Below are 19937 nucleotides of genomic sequence, written 5' to 3' on the forward strand. Positions count from 1 at the left end.
TCGGTTCACCCCACTCGTTTTAGGTTAGGCAGTGTTGGGAAAGTTCACTTTCTACATGAACTAGTTCAAAGTTCAGTTCATAGTTCATACTTTAGAATTTACACTTAATTACAACTAAGTTCACGGGTCCAAAAAATGAACTAGTTCATAGTTATTTTTTCCATATGTTGCTGTGTCCATATGTTCGGCCAAAATATGAACGCGTTCAGGCACTGAGTTTAGGGGACTGGGGCGGTCATGGCAGAAGCTTCATTTTATGCTCAGGTATTTGTGGTGATTTTTACGTTTGTTGTGGATCGTTGTTCTGATGAAAGATCCAACTGGCCCATAGATTATTAGAAGAGGCAGTCAGGTTTTGGTATTTGCTATAACAATGATCTGAAGTCCAAGAGACCTTCAGCAAAAAAGAAAATGGGCCCCTAGCATTAAAGATCCAGTACATTTAACGGTGGGCATGGTGTATGTTTGTTTTATTCCTTTATCTGGTGTATTTGGTGCTAAAAAACTCTTTTTTTTAATTTTTTTTTTACTTCAACCCATTTTTTGAATGGAAAATCAAAAGGATAGACAATGCCGATTTAATTTTACAGCGATTTTTGATCATATTTTGGGGTGCCAATAAAGTGTGTGTCTGTGAGAAAAAACATAGGCCTACTGTTGACTAAATGTTTAATACATTTATATTCAGTATTATATGTAGCCTATATTCATACATTTAAGTAAAATTCTAGCGTTTGTGTGAGATAAAAAGCTTCATATTCATGCATGTATAGGCTATGTATAGTCAATAGTAATGTATAGCCTAAATGTATAGCCTACTTACTAGTCAATAGTAAGTAGGCTATATATATAGCTTACTATTGACTAAGTATATCAAATATAGAATCAGTAGCCTAAACATAGAATTACTATTAGAAGTGTGTGTGAGAGAAAGCTTCATTTAGGCTATGTCTACTTACCACTGACTATTCCTATAAATATAATCAGTATTATATGCCTAACATTTATATATAATTCTAGTTTGTGTGTGCATACAGCATACAACAGGCTATTAATAGCCTATGTTTTACAATAAGAAGCCTGCAAACAAATACGGGTGTGTAAATCTGTTATCATTTAAAAAAAAAAAAGGTATGAAAAAAGCTCTCATATTAATGTAGGCCTATTATAAATTTACAGTGGCAAAATAAACTTTAAAATAAAAAATCTTAATCTTAAAATAAAATCTTTTTAGCGAAGATTCTTGTTACTGTGGTAACCTTTTTGTACGCTATGCCCTGATACGTTTAGTAGCCTAGACTGTAGAAAATAGTAGCCTACGGACTCATGATTCATCAGTGCCTGAAAACGAAGCTCAAGGCGGCTCACCTGTCAATCTGGCGCTTCAGCCAATGAGAGAGCGCCCTGTTGGCCCTTCAGCATTTCCATTCCTCCCGCCCCTCTCTGTGCTACGTCAGCATTCAGACTCAAACATGGCGGTGCCCATAGCTAAGTTCCTGGCAGCTTATGCCTATTTATTACTAATTTCTTTAATATTTCCGCACGTTTTCGCCGACAACGCTGCCGGGGACTTGCCGCACCGGCGTTTTGAGTATAAATACAGTTTCAAAGGTCCACATCTGACACAGAGTGATGGAAGAATCCCATTCTGGATTCATACTGGGAGTAAGTTTATAGATGGGTGTCTGTCTGATCTCTCTCATCCATCTGTTTCTCTGTCTGTCATCTGTCAGTATGTTTAGTCCATGTGCGGACATGTAGTTTAAATGCCCCGTCAAGTTTATGCGAGGCGAGGTTGCATTAAAGTGAACTGAACCTGAGTGGTGCACTGCAAGTATTGCTTTTTTGAATGAATGATTTTGGGTTACATTGCTTGTGCATGAGGGGTTTCTTTGTAATAATGCATATTATGATATTTGTAACACATTTTAAAGTTTAAATATGACTACATTTAAAAAATCAATTCAATTCTCTACTTCTGTTCTGATATGTTTGGTCCATTGTTAGTTGCTTTTGTCCTATGATTAAGTCAAATACTTTGTAAGTGTGATTAATTATAATTAGTTATCAGATTCACACGGCCTAATAATTTTTGATGTATAATCGTGGTGACATTGTTAAAAAAAAAAAAGATTAATACATGTATGGGTGCTGTTTAACAGCTGACATGGCACTAGTTTTCCTAAAGGGTTAAACAAATCTGTCTCGGCATGTGGGAAGAGCAAAGTTCTGTTACAACATTTTCCAAATCTTTCAAATACACCGCCACATATTAGCCGGCAGGAGCAATAAGGGCTATTTACTTGGTCCTCAAATTTAATATTGATGTTTCTGTCATTTTGTTCTGTTTATATAGATTTATGGCAACAGAGAAGTATGCAGTCAGGGAAGTTTGTACTCGTATACTTGGTAGTGTGCCAGATATTACACGTGAGCGTGTGATAATAATGAAGTTATGTAACAAAGATATTTTGTTCTATCAGACTGCCTAATAAAACTTCAGATATTCTCTTATACAAGATATTCTGATGGGTCTGGCTAACTGCGCAATGATTATATTCGTTTTATGGTTGCGTTTTATTCCTATGGTCCTCTTTAGACATTCTACTAACTACTAACCTACATTTCAGTGTTATTAGTAGACTGTCTGCTTAATATCTGCTAACACTTTATTTTGATGCTTCACACAGACAGCTTATTCTACTTACCTGAACTCTAACACCTAACTCTAACCTAACAGTCTACTCTAATGAGAGTAAAGTTTCTTAACTTAACTATAAGTTAATTCATTTTCAAATGTCCATCTTCTTTCCAGATGCCATTCCTGGTTCGGATCAGATTCGGATCACCCCCTCTCTGCGGAGCCAGAAGGGTGGGGTATGGACAAAATCCCCTGTAAGTTTTGAACATTGGGAAGCTGAGGTGGCATTCCGTGTTTCCGGACGGGGACGAATGGGAGCAGATGGATTGGTAAGAGAGGGGGAAATAATCATTATTATGTTGTGGATGTTTGCCTCATTTCTACATTTTTGGCTATGGGCATTTGCACAAACACACATTGTTATCGTTTTGACTGTGGAGGGTCATTTTGACCCATTTTAGGGACATGGAAGCCTTGAGTTTGTGTCACAGGTTGAATTCCAGTTCTGGGTGTACCTTGTGGTGTCCTTCAAGTAGTGTACTAGAAATTGCTTTGGATGTACATTACCATTCAAAAGTGTTGACTCAGTTAGATTTTTTTTATTTTTTTAAATGTTTTTAAAAGAAGTCTAGTATGCCCATGATGTCTGCATTTATTTAAAGGTGCTCTAAGCGATGTCACACGTTTTTTTAGGCCAAAACATTTTTTGTCGCATACAGCAAACATCTCCTCACTATCCGCTAGCTGCCTGTCCCCTAAACACACTGTAAAAAAAAAAACGCGGTGTATGCAGACAACCCAGGCTCCAGAAATGACAACAAAGAGAAACTGCGGCGACCCGCTCCACGAAACATAACAAACTGTTCCAGCCAATAACTGACAAGAAGGCCCTGGGGGTGGGGTTTGGGTCAGTGTGCAGATGAGGAGGAGGGAGGGTCTATCTAGCCTCCGTTTTGTTTGAAAATAATTTTAAAAGTCAACAAGTCACGTCACTAGCTTAGAGAACCTTTAATTTAAAAAAAACAACGTAATTTTGTAAAATATTATAAAAATTTCTAACGACTTTTATATGGAAGCTCATTTTTTTCAGTTCTGACTTTTTTCTTGCAATTGCAAGTTTATATCTTTCAATTCTTACTTCTAAACGTCCAATTTCACACAATTGTGTGAAATTAAGTTGGAGTTGTGAGAAACAGTCGCATTTGTGAGAAAATCTGACTTTTTTTCTCACAATTTTTTCTGAGAATTGATTTGAAACATTTATATCTCACAATTTAGACTTGCAATTGTGAGAAAGTCACAAAAAAATTAGCAAAATAGTCACAGTTGTGAGAAATAGATGAAATTGTGAAATAGTCGCAATTGTGAGAAAAAAAATCTTGAAAAAAGTTGTGTGAAATAGTTTCTGAGTTATCTAAGTTTGTCTCACAATTTTGAATTTCTTTTTGAGAATTGTAAGTTTATTCCTAACAATTCAGACTTATAAACTTGCAACTTCTCACAATTGGGATGAAATAACGTCGCACTTCTGAGAAAGTTGTAATTCTGACTTTTCTTGCAACTGCAAGTTTGTCTCGCAATTTTGAATTTCTTTCAGAGATTTGTAAGTTTATGTCACACAATTCAGACGTATAAACTTCCAATTTCTTGCAATGGGATGAAACAACGTCGAATTTCTGAGAAAGTTGTAATTCTAATTTTTTAATCAAAGTTGCAAGTTTTCCTCGCAATTCACAACTTTCCCCAGTTGTGAGAAATAAAGTGTAAACTAATCAAATTAAATGTTAACTGCTCTTGTTAATCTTTTTAAAAATCAATCATGCTTTATGATCATTTAAACAATGTCATTTAAAACTTGTGGAGGACTACATTACTGTAGTGGACACATAGGCGTTTACATAAATAACACTTTATTAACCGATATCTAAAAGATGCTGTATGCACTGTCATCAGAGTCACTAAAACAGATGGGCAGTGTGGGTACTTCCTGTGAAGTCATATCTTGAGATCAGTTAGAGATAGAGACTTGCTGGCTGGATCTTTTTACGTTGGCCCTGCAACCGAATAGAAACAGCCACTCAAAACACCTGCATACAGTCACGCCCGGCCAACCACCCAGAACACCCTAGCATTGTGGTTACAGGTTTGCATGGCCAGACAATAGTCGCATTTTCTTCATAAAATGTAAAAATCTAGTTTTATGCCACTATTGTTGCTTTTAACAAACCATAAAATTGCCATTTTCAGTATTTTGTGCTTTTTATATTTGGTCACTTTTTTTTCCTCTCCATCCTGGTCAATAGAGCTCATATTGTGCAGCTGCATTACTGGTGCTACAGACTTGACTCATACAAAATCTAATTTACTAGCAGTCATGAGGTTCAGGTTTTTTTGTTTTTTTTTTCGTCTTATCGCAGGTACTTATTTTTGCACAGAATAAATCATTTTATCACAATAGGCACACATAGGTCATCCTGAACTTTGTTCAACATTCACAGTATAGAGAGTAATTAAAATGTAGTGTTGTACGAGTAACATGAGTTTTCATTGAATTGTCCCACAGTCCAGTGGAGTAGGCCACACTGATCTCAAGCACCACTTACCAAATTACCCGTGTGTGTGTTCTCTGTAGGCCTTATGGTTCACGGCTGGTCAAGGTCTGGATGGTCCTGTGTATGGGGCTGCTGATCAGTGGAACGGCGTGGGAATATTCTTCGACTCTTTTGATAATGATGGGAAGGTGATTGCACATGAGTATAATTTTAATAATTTTATTTTAATTCTAATTTTATTTTTAAATGTGTTTGTGAAGTTATTTAAAACATATTTTATGTAACATATTGTGTATATATATAAATATATATATATAATGTATTTATTGTATATTTATGTAAATCTTTTAAATTCTTAATATTAGGGTTTTTCTTAGCAAATATTTGCTAAATCAGCATATTTGTGTAATAAATTAGATTGTTTTTAATTATTTGGAAGCACTGTAATTTATTATAATTAGTAGTTTAATGAAAAAAAAAACTATTTTAAGACTTGTTTGTGTCTGTAAAATGCACCAACAATGTGTTGTTGTTTTTTACCGATGTGCATTTTTCAGTCAAAACATCTTAAGGTAGAGGTAAAAATATATATATTATCAAAGGATTATGGTAATGTGCTTACCGTTTGCATCAGAAACAAACACTAAAGCACCTCAGTAGACTTGTTTTGTGTCTCTGAACTAAATAAGGATTATGTCTCCCTGTCTTCTGTGACCTTGCTATTGTAGAAAAACAACCCTGCTGTCCTGGTGGTGGGTAACAATGGAAAACTTGTTTATGACCATCAAAAGTAAGTAAACATATCCTCCTTGCTGACATCAGCGCTCTCATTTTTACAACTCAAAGGAGATTAGGAAATATGATTATTTATGAGAGAGAGAGTCTAATCCTCTGTCTGTCTTAATCTGAGTGCAGTAACAGTGAAAGCATTAAATTAGATCTGTGAGCCAGCAGGGGAGAGTTGTCAGCAGCATATGTACTAGCTAGACTGTGCTAACACACAAGCCTTCACATCATCACTTCAATATTTCCTGAAATTTTAAAGAGAATCCTTGGCCAAACTTGTTGTCATTGTGTTTATATATGTATGCGTTTAATAAGTAATATTTTTCTTCCAGTGATGGCTCAACGCAGGCTTTGGGTACATGTCTTAGAGACTTCAGAAACAAGCCTTACCCTGTACGTGCCAAAATCATCTACTACAAGCAAACTTTATCGGTAGGTCAAGTTTATATCATCATATGACCAATAATAAGTTTCAAAATTAATACTAAAGAACCGACTATAATGAAACCTTTTGACCCTGATAATTTAACAATAGCTTTTGTGATTAAATGTGTCTTGGTGAATCTTGCATTGCAAATGTGCACCAAAACAATAGATCCATGTATTGTACAACTGGCAGTACTATAGTATTTTGTGTTTAGTAATATGATCTCATTAAAAACGTATCTAAATTGAAATAAAAAAAATATGAAGTTTCCCAGCTATAATAACATCTGGATATATTCTCAATTGTTTCAGGTTTTCATCAATAATGGCTTCACTCCTGATAAAGACGATTATGAGTTCTGCACCAAAGTTGAAAACATGGTCATTCCCGAGTCTGGTTATTTTGGCATCTCTGCAGCCACCGGAGGACTTGCAGGTATTTTTAGTTTTCTCTCTTCCGGTTGATGGTCTAATGTTGTCTTTGTTACCCTTCAACCGGATCAAAACTGAACCAACAAAAGAAAAATGGTTGGCATTCAAACATTAAGTTATATAAAAGTAGTCTAATATATGGTTTATGTCCAGACTCCAGTTCTGTGGCAGAGGAGGTTTAAAACTTCGAAACGTGTTTAGTGTTGTTAGTGGCACTGAAATTACACTCTGCAGCTTTAAAAATACGTCTACATTTCTTTCAACAGATGACCATGATGTGCTGTCATTTTTGCTGTTCAGACTTACAGAGCCTGGGCAGAATCTGGTACGCATTTTCCTCCCCACACATTCGCATACATACATTTTAGTATGAATAAGTACGAAGAATCGGCCATACTTATTTTATAAGTGTCTACCTCTTACTCCATTCCTCTTGTTCATTATAATTGGAGTATGCGTAAGTGTGTCTATGTGCGTGATTGTGTTTGAATGTGTGTTTTGTCTTTCTATAAAGCCTCCCCCAGAAAAAGAGATTCCCAAAGAGGAGAAGGACAAGTACCAGGAGGAATTTGAGAATTTCCAACAAGAGCTGGACAAAAGGAAAGAGGAGTTTCAGAAAGAGCACCCTGATGTCCAGGGGCAGCCCAGTGAGTTGCTCTCATTCTGTCTGAAGTTTTGACCTCAGATTCACATTCAGCTTTGAGTTTTCATCATGTTTATAGTCAATAGAAATGGCCTGGAAACATTACGTGAAACTCGCGTAAAAACAGAAATCTTGAATGTTCAAATGCATCCATTCCCAATTCACTTTTTTTATGAATCCTGTTCTGATCTTATATCTGTGGAAGCTTGTTTCCATCATGAAGTAAAACACATAAAATGTATCTGATTTTTTTTTTTTTTTCTCACAATTTGACTTTATATCTCTCAATTCTGAGAAAACATTAGTGGTAACCCAATGCACCGGACAATAGTGACACCAGAATAAACGTATTCATGATTCTGAAGCTGAACATACAGAATTATTTTAGATGAATGTGCTTGCACTCTTTCAATGACTAGACTATTTTTTTTTTTTTAATATAAGATATTTGGCATTAACGGGATCCACAAATATTTCCACATTTCATTATTATACATTTTATATATATAGTAGTTTAATGTAGTTCTGACAATAAAACACTAAAACTATACTTGATGCATATTGTCACTATCCAAGATACATATTGTTGCATTTTATATTGCGATATATTGTGATTTTGAGATAAATTCTCAATTGTCAAATCTCTCTGACTATTAACTTGCTATTGTGAGTTTATAATTCAATTCTCAGGAAAAAAGTCAGAATTTTGAGGGGAAAAAGCAAGAATTGTGAATTAAGAAAAGAAAAAATGTAAAAAGAGTTAAAAAAAAAATCTGAATGTTGAGATATGAACAGTCAATTGCAAGTCTCAATTGTGAGGTATAAACCTGCAATTGCAAGGAAGAAAAAAGTTAGAATTTTGAGCGTCGCAATTACCATATTTATTTTTATTGCATTGCGGAAACAAGCCTCCATATAGATCTAGTTGGACAAGTCCGGTTGGTTTGGTTGTTAAACTTATTTTTTTAAAAATATATATATATATATATATGTGTGTGTGTATATTTATATTTGTGTATATATGTGTGTATATTTATATATTTATATATATGTTTATTTACAACAGATTCTGTTTCTGATTCATTTGAAATGCCTTGTTGAAAAATGAAAATCCATATTTGTAGAAAAACATCTGTTCAGTGTTTCTCTTCTGGCAGTTGAGGACCTGTTTGAAAGCGTTAACGACCGGGAAATCCGTCAGGTGTTTGAGGGGCAGAATCGAATCCACCTGGAAATCAAGCAGTTGAACAGGCAGCTGGCCATGATTCTGGATGAACAACGCCGTTATGTGTCAGTCATCACAGAGGAGATCTCCAGACGCACACCACAAGCACAGTCAGGACAGGTAGGACATGACGAATACATTTGGTATACGCCATTTAATAGCACTGGACACTCTTACGTTGACCAGGTTTTTATATTCAATGCCATGGTGTCATCTCAGATCCAGTCAAAAATGACTTTAAATTGTTCAGTTTGTAAAGCACCAAAATTATATGGTTGTCGATAATTGAATTTATGTTCTAACCTGTCTTTGAGCCTGACTAATAGTTTAATTGCTTTATTTAGGCTCCCACTCATGATTTGGACACCATTGTTAATACACAACAGGAGGTTTTGAGAAACCTTAATGAAGTAAGGTAAGTCTCAAAGAAAAATATTGTTCTCCTGTCACAAAACCTGACTGGTATATTACTGTATTTTTGGTAAAATAAGTCACACTTGACTAAGTTGCACTGGGTCGAAATTGCGTTTCGAGAGAGAGAGAGAGAGGGAGGGAGAAAGAAAGAAATGCAGTCCATTTGCCATTTATTTAAAGTGGAACTAAAACCAGCGGCTGCTACTCAAAGAAACTTGCAAACACAAATGCAAATTTTGTTTTGATTGCATGAGGTAAACCTCTTTTGGAAATACATGTCACAGCACGTTTCAGATTTAAAAAAAAAAAAAAAAGTGTTAAATCGCATACAATCTCTGAGTAAAACAACTACTTAGAGGCCTTAGCGCATTACATGCCTTTGCAAAAAACTGAACAACGCAACAAATTAGGTTTTATCTCAACTTTTGTTTGTTGTCTTTACGCGAAGATCTAAAGATGTCCGTCGTTTAATCCAGATTAAATACATTTGTTTGTTATTCTGTGTTGGCCTCTGTAATGTCAGCATTGTTTTTGTGTTTTGTTAGCGGACAGTTGTTTGTTCTCTTCCAGGTGTTTTTTTTAAGCGAGGTGTGGACGAACAAGGATTAAAGCACAAAGACAAAATCGAACAATAAGGCTTTAGATTAGATGCCAAAATACAGCATTTAAAACTCTTTAGCCGTGCAAGTGGAGGATTAGCCCACAAAAGACTGTTTTTACAACTCTTTAACTCGGATGTGACCAAACTATAATGATTGTTAAACCGACTTTCAGCACAACACTTACCGATGGTGATTTAACCAAGAGATTTGTTTGTCACGGATGCATTTAGATTAAGATTTTCTTAACAACCCAGTTTTACCATGTACTTTTATTACAGCAAAGTTACTTTATTATATACACAATCTTGAGTATTTTACACCATCTTTTCTGGCGTTTGAACGAATCTGTCATTTTTCAATGCATGCAACGTTTATAAAAAGGTATCCGTTCGCTTTTCAGTGCATATGCACATATTGCTGCTTTTATTTTTGCTATTAGCAAAGACATAATAGCAGTCTTCATCAAAAGGGCAGCATTAAGGCCACATGGTCATCCTGTTGTCGGAAAGACGTTGAAAAGATCAGTAATCTGTGTCGATTGTTCATTTAGGCTAATCCTATTGGCGCGCATTTAAACAGCATTTGGTCCGCAACAAACAAATGCTCAGTTGATCAAATTGATTTTATAGATTATGCACATATTAAGATCTTGACCTTTTCTTTTTTTATATCATAATTTCATTTTACTCATCTTAGCCCAACGAAATTACTCGTGTGAGAGGGGGAAAAAACGGCTTCCTCCGGCATATAGGTCATGTGAAGTGGATAAAGATTACTAGGAGATTCTAAATGTTCACTTTTTTTTGCCTCAAGGGAGATTTATGTCTTCCCCCCCATTAAGAAACAAATTTGATTTTGTTTAGGCTCCTTATGAGCCTCTGTTTGATGGATTATATGCGAATCTTTAAATATGTCCATCATACACCAGCGAATACATGGTCTGCTTCTGATTGCTTTCTTGTCTTTGTAATTCCCCAAGGAGTCGGTACTTATGACTTACCAAACGTTTTCATTTTGTCCATCCCCTCATATATTTTATTTATTTTTTATCCTAGTAATCATCTTAGAATTTTGAAGACGATATCCGAAGAAATGGGGTTCAGGCACAGGGATAATACGTGATCAGTCAAAAATGCAAGTTAAGCAGAGAAATTATGTTAAACTAGAAGATGTGTTCCTGATTAAAAGGTTAAACCGTACGCTGCTCTTTTTTTTTTTTTTTAATGGGCAGACCTCAGGTTTGACCTTGTTTTGATTAAACATTTCACTATATATTGTAAGAAATCATTTTAAATGTCATTTAATTCCCTTTTTTTCCCAGAACATTATAAGCAACAAAACATTTCTTTAATTTCCTTAGGGTTTTCTCTTCAATCATACAGTACTGAAGTATTTCTACATTGTTTATCATCCAATGTATCATCTTTTTTATATATTCATCTAATATATATATTACTACGTCTTTAATGACCATTTATAGCTGAATGAAAGTGTCCCCCTGAGGAAAGCTGTGGCATGGCCCAAATGGGTATTTCTTAATCATCTGAAATATGTTTAAGAAAGGGGCCATGTTTTTTTTTAGGAAGATTAATTTAGCAATCATTCCTGCTTGCGCTGCATGGTAATTTCATTTTTTCCATGAGGCTGAAGGATAAATGGCCTTTTGGGAGAGTTAAGATGAGGCTTAAAAGATTAGATTGGGACAATTCACAGTAATATTAAGATTTTCTTGGCCGAAGACCTTGGTCGCAGAAGTCATTTGCCAGTGTAATCAGGGATTGTTCACCAGTGATTTTTGCATGCAGTGCTCTGAAGATATCACTAGAGGAGAGAGAGCGGCTTTTGATTTGGAGTTTGATTTGTTGCTCATTGAGACATGAGGGAGTTCAGGATATCCATTTTTGACTCTCCTTTCGTGCATGTCTACAGTTTTAAATTTGGACCTATAAATCAGGTACAAATAATTAGTGTTTTTGTTATTTCAAAGGTTATTTTATAACCATTTTGTTGGTTAATATTTGTCCTATGGTGATGTAAAACTTGCAAATATCTGGGAATTTATTCATATCGTATTTCTATGCCTGGAAAAGATATTGAAATGTGATCAATCTTAAAAGTCGTATGGAAATAATTGTGAATATATAATGTTTCTCTACATGTGCACTCAGAAAAAATGCATTTAAATTTCAGAATGTTGTTTGTGTTTTATATATACTACAAGTATAATCATTTAAGTCTATTAGCTTTAATGATTGGTGTGTGAAGTGCTGTAAATTTGTTGTAATACTTTGAGTGAAGACAGGAAGTGCAAATCATCTTTTTTGCGTCCTCATGTCTACAATAGAGCAATAATGTCATGAAATCCAGAAAACATGAGCTTTGTCTTAAGAATCAGATCAGATATTCAAAGCTTAAAGCTGTTTTATGCATTTAAAACTCTGATTAAGTCTTGTGACACTGCGTCTCAGAGGAATTGATTGTTTGATACGATCCTCTTGTATGACATACATTTTTGTATGTAAACAGGCAGAAAATCAGTAAGCCTTCCTTTTAAAGCTTAATGTTGAACCATCTGGCATGAAAAAAAAACTTTGCAAACTTTCAACTTTTTTTCGGAATAATTAATTCATATTGTGTCTGACTCGACCCTTATGAGATTAATGAATGTTTTTCAAAAAGATGAGGGCAAATGAAGCATTGCACTAATGTTGTGGTTTGTAGGGACTCGTTGTCAGGCTCACTGAAGCATTTGGCAATGGGTCAACAGCAGGGTAACGCAGGCGGACTCGGATCATACGAGACAATCCAGCACTTCAATGACATCAAGGAGCATTTGCATGTGGTCAAGAGGAACATCGAACACATCATTCAGAAAAATGTGGTGAGTTCCCAATAAAGCAGCATTTCTGATATGGACAATATATCTTATTGCATGGCGCATGTGTGGCTTAGCTGACAAATAGCGCACAGTTGGATTTCTATTCGGAGTTTGACTAAAAATGTCTGCCGAGTGGAAATGTTTTGACCAACGAGTTGTCATTTTGATGACATGGTACAATTTATTGGAATACTTGTCAGGGTTAAAACCAACTAAGCCATATAGTATGTTACTAAAAAAAGTTTAACTGAAATAAAATATAAAACAAAAACTATGTAAACTTATTTATTTTATTTCAACTAATTCCAAGGCAACATTCTCATTTGTATTAAAGGCATAGTTCACTTTGAAATATTTTTTTGGGATGTTTTAGCTTACCTCAAGGGCATGTCTTTATTTTCACAGTAGTTTCAATTTTGATATTTTTAGGTCAAACCGTTCTTGTCTGTCAGTCATGCAGGTCTATGGTCACCACCTCAAAGAGCATGCACAGAGAAGTCCAAATTAAACATGATTTAATGACTCGTAAATGTAAGTACACGAAACGAGTGGTTTGTGTGAGAAAACAAACAGTATTTAAATCTTTTTTACCTCTTGTAACAACAAGATTGGCTGTGGTTACAAGAGGTAAAAAAAAGATTTAATAGTAAAAACTATATAAATACTGTTCACTTTCTCACACAAGCCGCTCGTTTCATGTCTTAGGCCTTTAATGTGCCACTTAAATTTACGAGTCATTAAATCATGTTTTATTTGGACTTCTCTGTGCATGCTCTTTGAGGTGGTGACCATAGACCTCCATTATATGACTGACAGACAAGAACGTTTTGACCTAAAAATATCAAAATTGAAACTACTGCGGAAACAAGACACCTACATCTTGGATGCTCTTGAGGTAAGCTAAAACATATCAATAATTAAATTTCAAAGTGAACTGTCCCTTTAAGTTTAACCTTGATTGATTTATTTGCAACTGAAAAGGAAAAAAAATTAAAACTACATTGAAATTTTTTTTTTAACTTTAACTAAAATGTAAATGAAAACTGTTGTGATGTGTTTTTTGTCTCCTCTTAAGTTGGCTTAGTTTAAATTCAAATGTATTAACTTTTTTTGGGACATTCCGTAGAATCCTGCAGAAAAGCCACAATGTCCTGAACTTCCTTCCTTACCATCCTGCGTCTCTACCACACACTTCCTGGTCTTCATCGTCATTCAGTCCCTCCTCTTCTTTGGCTACGTTATGTACAAGTGAGTAAATCTTTGTTGCAGTGTCCATACAAAGCTCTTTAAAGGGCACCTATTATGCCCCTTTTACAAGATGTAATATTGTTCTCGGGTGTCCCCAGAATTTATTTGTGAAGTTTCAGCACAAAATACCCCACAGTTAATTTATTATAACCATTTTAAAATGTCATTTTAGGGGCCTGTTTTTAAATGAGCCGTTTTGGTGTATACGACCTTAAATGCAAATGAGCTGCATATCCCTGCCCTGCCCTTGGATGAGGGCATCACTTGCAGACTTATGGCAGTCGGTCTAAACAGAAGGGCTGAGAGAGTGAGAGACACACTGTTTTGAATGTCATTCAGCCGTACATGTTTGAATCGGAATATATAAATAGTCTCTGATCAGACCCAGATCATGAAGAGACATCCTACGACGACAACAACTTTAGACGCATTTGTTGTTGAATTGGCTGACATCGACTGAAATAAGTATTTGCTCAAAAATCATAAAATACACTTACTGTTACTGAAGGTGACGTTGGATCGCAAACAGTAGATGACGATCTACACTTGAGGATTAACTTTGAAGCAAGACCTGCTTTCAATTGACCCTCATTCACAAAACAGTCAGTCAAAAAATGATTCGCTCAAACGTACACTTATTTACGAAGGAAAGGCGCCACTTAAACTTCCAAAATATAATGCATCGACTGTGTTTTCAGTGGATCTGATTTCGGATGTAAGTGAAAACTACTATGTATGTCATTATTACATCCCATCCCACAACAGAACGCTTATGATTCCAAGAGACATTACCGGCTGTCGTTGAAACTATGGAGGATGGTGTACAGATCACCGAGGGCGGGGTCTATGCCACAACCACACTGTCAATCAAACCCCTTGCTCAATTCTATGTCAAAAAGCGCTGAATCTTATAACAGCTCGTTCTGAGACAGTGCATATGATTTATTGAGATTGTAAGAAAAACCACTGAGTGGATTTTTATCATTCTAGGGTGGTTTTGCTCACACACTGCCAACATTTATGTTCAAAGACCATGTAAATTGAATTTCGCATAATAGGTGCCCTTTAAGAGGTGCGTAAAAGAGTTCTGTTCCTATCTGGGTGCTTATTACAATGGCTTCCTCAGATGCTTTGGTAGTTAAAGCTCTTAAATCTTTCTGTATGTTCGAATTACATGTTCTCTTGTTCACATAATAAAAAAGCAAGACAGAAATGAATAAAGACAGATTTTAAATTCAAGGAACACGCATTTGGACCATTTTGTGCATTTAAAGGTAGGCTAGGTAATTTTCAGAGTGGCTAGCAATAGCAAGTTAGCTTTGAAAGCGTATGATCCCATCCTCCCTTTTGAGTGTCTCCAAAGCCACTGCTGCCTTCAAAATACATGAACACATAGCAGATTCAGATAGTAATGAACATAACTTGAAGAGCTCTGACTGTACTACCTGACTGCTTCAGTTTCATTTTGGCGTTGATGGGTATGACATTGAAACGCATACAGGTTCCACAGACTGGAATATAATATATTCCATATATATATATATTATACATTTTGACCACTTAACTTATTAATTGCGATCAGGATGTGAAGAGACTTTCAACCAGCAAACCAAAAAAAACAAAACAAATCTGGAACAAATCACCTACATTGCCTTAAATGCTTCTCTCTCTCTCTCTCTGTTTTTGTTTCGCTCATCTACTTCTAGGAGTCAACAGGAAGCAGCGGCGAAGAAGTTTTTTTGATGATTCATAGCTCTTGGTAAACCCAACACAACATGTATATTGTCCATTTTTGTTAATTTCCAGTTTGCAAACTGTAAATTATTGTACTTGAAAACTGAAGTATTTTGTTTGAGATTTTTGTTTTAATCTTAATTTTTAATTTGATCAGATTTGTACAGGGTTTGAATGATTGCTTTTTCCAAGTGTGTGTGGCGTTTTCAAAGAAAGGTTCCTGAATATGGTGTAATATATTCTTTAGAGGTCTGACATTGTATTTCCTATTCAATACTGGTCCAGGAATCATTTCAAGATCTCAATCGCTGTCCCAGAAACGTTCAGAACTGTGGTAACTGAAGTAATTATAATAAGATTGAGTATTTTAACACATTTACTTTGGTATTACCTTTACAATAAGGCATATTGTTCCTCCGCAAGTGTTAAAGCTTTATTGTACTGGTGAAAGCAAGAACCCAAAGGTTGTGAATGTGTTCTTTTGAATCTTTAAAAAGCAAAATGTTTTTCTTCTCAAACAATTTACATAAAACAAATCAAATGACCTTGGTGTTGTCACATTTTGTCAACTTAACATGCATGAGTTTTCTTAATTTTTTTTTTTTTTTTGGTTTATGCATTTCTGAAAGAGAAAAAATATATGTATAAAGAAACTTGTTAGATTTAATAAATTGCGATTAATTTATTTGACAGCATTAAAGTAGTTCTTTTGGTGTTGATTTACTCACCCCCATGTCAACCAAGATGTCCATGTCTTTCTTTCTTCAGTCGAAAAGTAATTAAGGTTTTTGATGAAAACATTCCAGGATTTTCTCCATATAATGGACTTCAGTGGGAACCAAACGGTTCAAGGTCCAAAAGACAGTTTCAGTGGAGCTTTAAACGACACCAGATGATGAATAACGGTCTTGTCTAGCGAAATGATTTCAAAAATAAATAAAAAAGTTTACATTTTAAAAGCACAAATGCTCGCCTTGCTCTGTTCTGTGATGAGCGTTCGTGACTCTCCTGTTCGAACTCGTTCATCAAAATGAACAAATCTTTTTTCGAGTCATGACTCGAAGGGTCCTAGACAAGACCCTTATTCATCGTCTGGTGTCGTTTAAAGCCCTTTGAAGTTGCACTGAAACTCTCATTTGGACCTTGAACCATTTGGTTCCCAATGAAGTCCATTATATGGAGAAAATCCTGGAATGTTTTCATCAAAAACCTTAATTTCTTTTCGACCGAAGAAAGAAAGACGTGGACATCTTGGATGACATGGGGTGAGTAAATTATCTGCAAAAGTTTTTTAAAAGTCATTTTAAGTCATACATAGCACACACATGTTTTCTACTTTAAAAGTTTATACATTATACAAGATTATACATTCTTAAAAGTTTTCATAGGTAATTAATGCCCGTTACAAGAATATATTGTAATATAATTCATAGCTCCTTGTGTCTAAATCAGTACAGAAGGGCAGAAGCTTTGAGCTCCTGGATGCAGATGTAACTCTGCCTGACAGGGACGGCCTCATGCCGGGGATTATGTAAGGAACCCAGCCGTGAGCCATAGCGCTGCTCTATAGAAGCTTCTGTGACCCGGGCCATCGTTAGGGATTAGATCAGAGACAGAGGGCTTTAACACACTTTCTCCACATTCATTCAGCTCAAATCATCACAAACTCATTGCATGTTGGTTTAAAGGCATTCAATCAAATAGTGAGGAAAAGGAACGGGAGTGATTACAAGAATGTTTTGAAAAAACAGGCAGATAAGTTGTTTGTTATGGGAAATATTATAAATGTAGCTTACTAGTTTATTTGGCTATGTTTTTTTTATATAATATTCTTAATATTTTTGAATTTATTGGTTTTTTTTATATATTATATATATTAATATTACGTTTTATTTTATAGTATATTATATTTTACTTATTTTTTTGTTTTTTATATTATGTTATATTTTTATAATATTATAATTTTTTTGTTCTAGTTTGCTTTTGTTATTTTATTTATATTATACAATTATAATTATTTTTATATAATATTATTATTTAGTTTTACTTATTTTTTTTTTGGTGCTGCAGCATACATAAAGTTAATGTTTGCGTGACTGCTTTTTAAAATGTTATGCAATATTAATAAATAATTATGCACAGGACGTTACTGCATGGATGATACAGGCTTTCAGCGTCCTCTTTACTAGCGTCCTTTTGTGACATTCGAGTATTGTATGGGGATATGCCAATGATTCTCTTAGTACTGATAATCCAACAGCCGTTCCCTCCCTCTGTCTCTCTTCACACTCAATCTCTGCTCCACGCTTCAGCTTGATCACGTACTCTCGCTCTCTTCCCCACCCCCACCTCTCTCTTTTCAGGGGATTACATGGAGAGATGGCGTGTACGTTTAGCACATCTGTCACTCCATCCCACCGTGCTGTGCAGTCAATCCAGAACAAGTTCACTGGACCTATAGGAGTTCAAGCGGTCTCAGCTGCTTTAAGACACTTTGGATTTATTTATTATTAGTGCTAAGTGATGTTCAGGTTATATTTTCATTTTACCTTCATACTTCCTGTATAAATAGTAGTTGTCTTCCAAGGCAACTGTATTGTCACCTCATGAAAATTTAAATCAAGGCCTTTGTGCACAACAATCCACTCTTTAAATGACCTTTCCTTCAGGAATAATTAGTTTTCACCATGATTATGCTTCCAATAGACTCATAATGGAACAGTTATTGGACTGTTTGAGGGCACAATGGTGCCCTTATTGCTTTAAGTGTCTTCACCTTGGACAGGCAATCTCAGCTCAGTTGTGACGGTGTCAGAGCTTTAATATGAGATATCGCCTCACGAGTTGTTTGTGTATCAGGTCAAATAATGATGCAGTTTGACTATTGTTCCACGAAAGAGGGACAATAATTGAAATGCAACATGAATTGACCTGATTCTTTGAATTCATCAACTGTGAATAATAAAATAAGTTTGTAGGTATCCCACCTTTACCACAGGACAGTCATTGTGTCAAAGCTTGGAAGGAAGATAAAAAGCATCTGTGTTAATTTACAAAGGTCATGGGAGGTCAAAGAATCAAAGATGCTTACTGTGTATGTCTCAATTGCTAATAACTGTGCTATTTCTTGCTAACTCTAACAAGTTATGCTTGTCTTGTGAGAGAAACAGCTTAAATCAGTCTGAGGTACACCACCATGTGTCAGAGCTTTAAGAGATATTTAACTCAACAAAATGAGAGCACAACATTCAAGAGATGTTTTGTAAGAGAATAGTCAAACTGCATCACAAATTGACCTGAGGAACTTGTCAACTGCAAATGACGAAACCTTTTGGTAGTTTCTTTCAGTTTATGCTGCTCCATGTGTGAATGCTATGCTACATGCTAATTGCTACTTGGTGAATTCAATGCCTGGTATTAGCTGTTCTTTGTTTAAACCGTGCAAAATGTAACAGCTGAACAGTTTAAAGTTGTGTGCTTATCTTACCTGCCACCGGGTTGGTCAAGTTTAAAGGATTTTTAAAAAAAAAAGTTTGTTCGCTAGTCAGTCTGAAGATCAGCTAAGCTAAATAAGTTGAACATCAACACTTTGAAGAACTAGACCACCTGAAGTCCATCTTGGCTAGTCTGGAAGACCAGCTAGAACACTGAAGACCAGTTTGTCCAGTCTGGAAGACCAGCTAGAACACTGAAGACCAGGTTGGCCAGTCTGGAAGACCAGCTAGAACACTAAAGACCAGTTTGGCCACTCTGGAAGACCAGCTAGAACACTGAAGTCCAGTTTGGTCATGCAGTCTGGAAGACCAGCTAGAACACTGAAGACCAGTTTGGCCAGTCTGGAAGACCAGCTAGAACACTGAAGACCAGTTTGGTCAGTCTGGAAGACCAGCTAGAACACTGAAGTCCAGTTTGGTCAGTCTGGAAGACCAGCTAGAACACTGAAGACTAGTTTGGCCAGCCTGGAAGACCAGCTAGAACACTGAAGACCAGTTTGGCCAGTCTGGAAGAACAGCTAGAACACCGAAGACCAGTTTGGCCAGGCTGGAATACCAGCTAGAAAACTGAAGACCAATTTGGCCAGTCTGGAAGACCAGCTAGAACACCGAAGACCAGTTTGGCCAGCCTGGAAGACCAGCTAGAACACTAAAGACCAGTTTGGCCAGTCTGGAAGAACAGCTAGAACACCGAAGACCAGTTTGGCCAGGCTGGAATACCAGCTAGAAAACTGAAGACCAATTTGGCCAGTCTGGAAGACCAGCTAGAACACCGAAGACCAGTTTGGCCAGCCTGGAAGACCAGCTAGAACACTGAAGACCAGTTTGGCCAGCCTGGAAGACCAGCTAGAACACCGAAGAC

At 35.9% G+C, this 19937-nt stretch overlaps 1 protein-coding gene across 1 annotated transcript; it reads left to right on the plus strand.

Annotated features, from left to right (window-relative positions):
• Nucleotides 1-1438: 1438 nt before the first annotated feature.
• On the plus strand, nt 1439-16126 carry lman1 (lectin, mannose-binding, 1). Its single transcript, XM_039688309.2, has 13 exons — nt 1439-1665; nt 2816-2970; nt 5274-5381; nt 5922-5983; nt 6312-6411; nt 6718-6841; nt 7104-7162; nt 7352-7484; nt 8638-8825; nt 9050-9120; nt 12443-12602; nt 13726-13847; nt 15554-16126. Exons 1-13 carry the CDS (start codon nt 1473-1475, stop codon nt 15588-15590), a joined length of 1512 nt encoding a protein of 503 aa, XP_039544243.1. The 5' UTR covers nt 1439-1472; the 3' UTR covers nt 15591-16126.
• Nucleotides 16127-19937: the final 3811 nt, after the last annotated feature.

The sequence above is a fragment of the Pimephales promelas genome, chromosome 19 (assembly GCF_988280905.1).
Source record: "Pimephales promelas chromosome 19, fPimPro1.hap1.1, whole genome shotgun sequence".
Taxonomy (NCBI): Eukaryota; Metazoa; Chordata; class Actinopteri; order Cypriniformes; family Leuciscidae; genus Pimephales; species Pimephales promelas.

Bases quoted from the DNA above. Each gene is read 5' to 3' on its own strand.
- lman1 (XM_039688309.2), top strand. From the start codon at position 1,473: ATGGCGGTGCCCATAGCTAAGTTCCTGGCAGCTTATGCCTATTTATTA. The intron at 1,666-2,815 runs GTAAGTTTATAG...TCTTCTTTCCAG, and splicing joins ATTCTGGATTCATACTGGGA to ATGCCATTCCTGGTTCGGAT. The intron at 2,971-5,273 runs GTAAGAGAGGGG...TGTTCTCTGTAG, and splicing joins GAATGGGAGCAGATGGATTG to GCCTTATGGTTCACGGCTGG.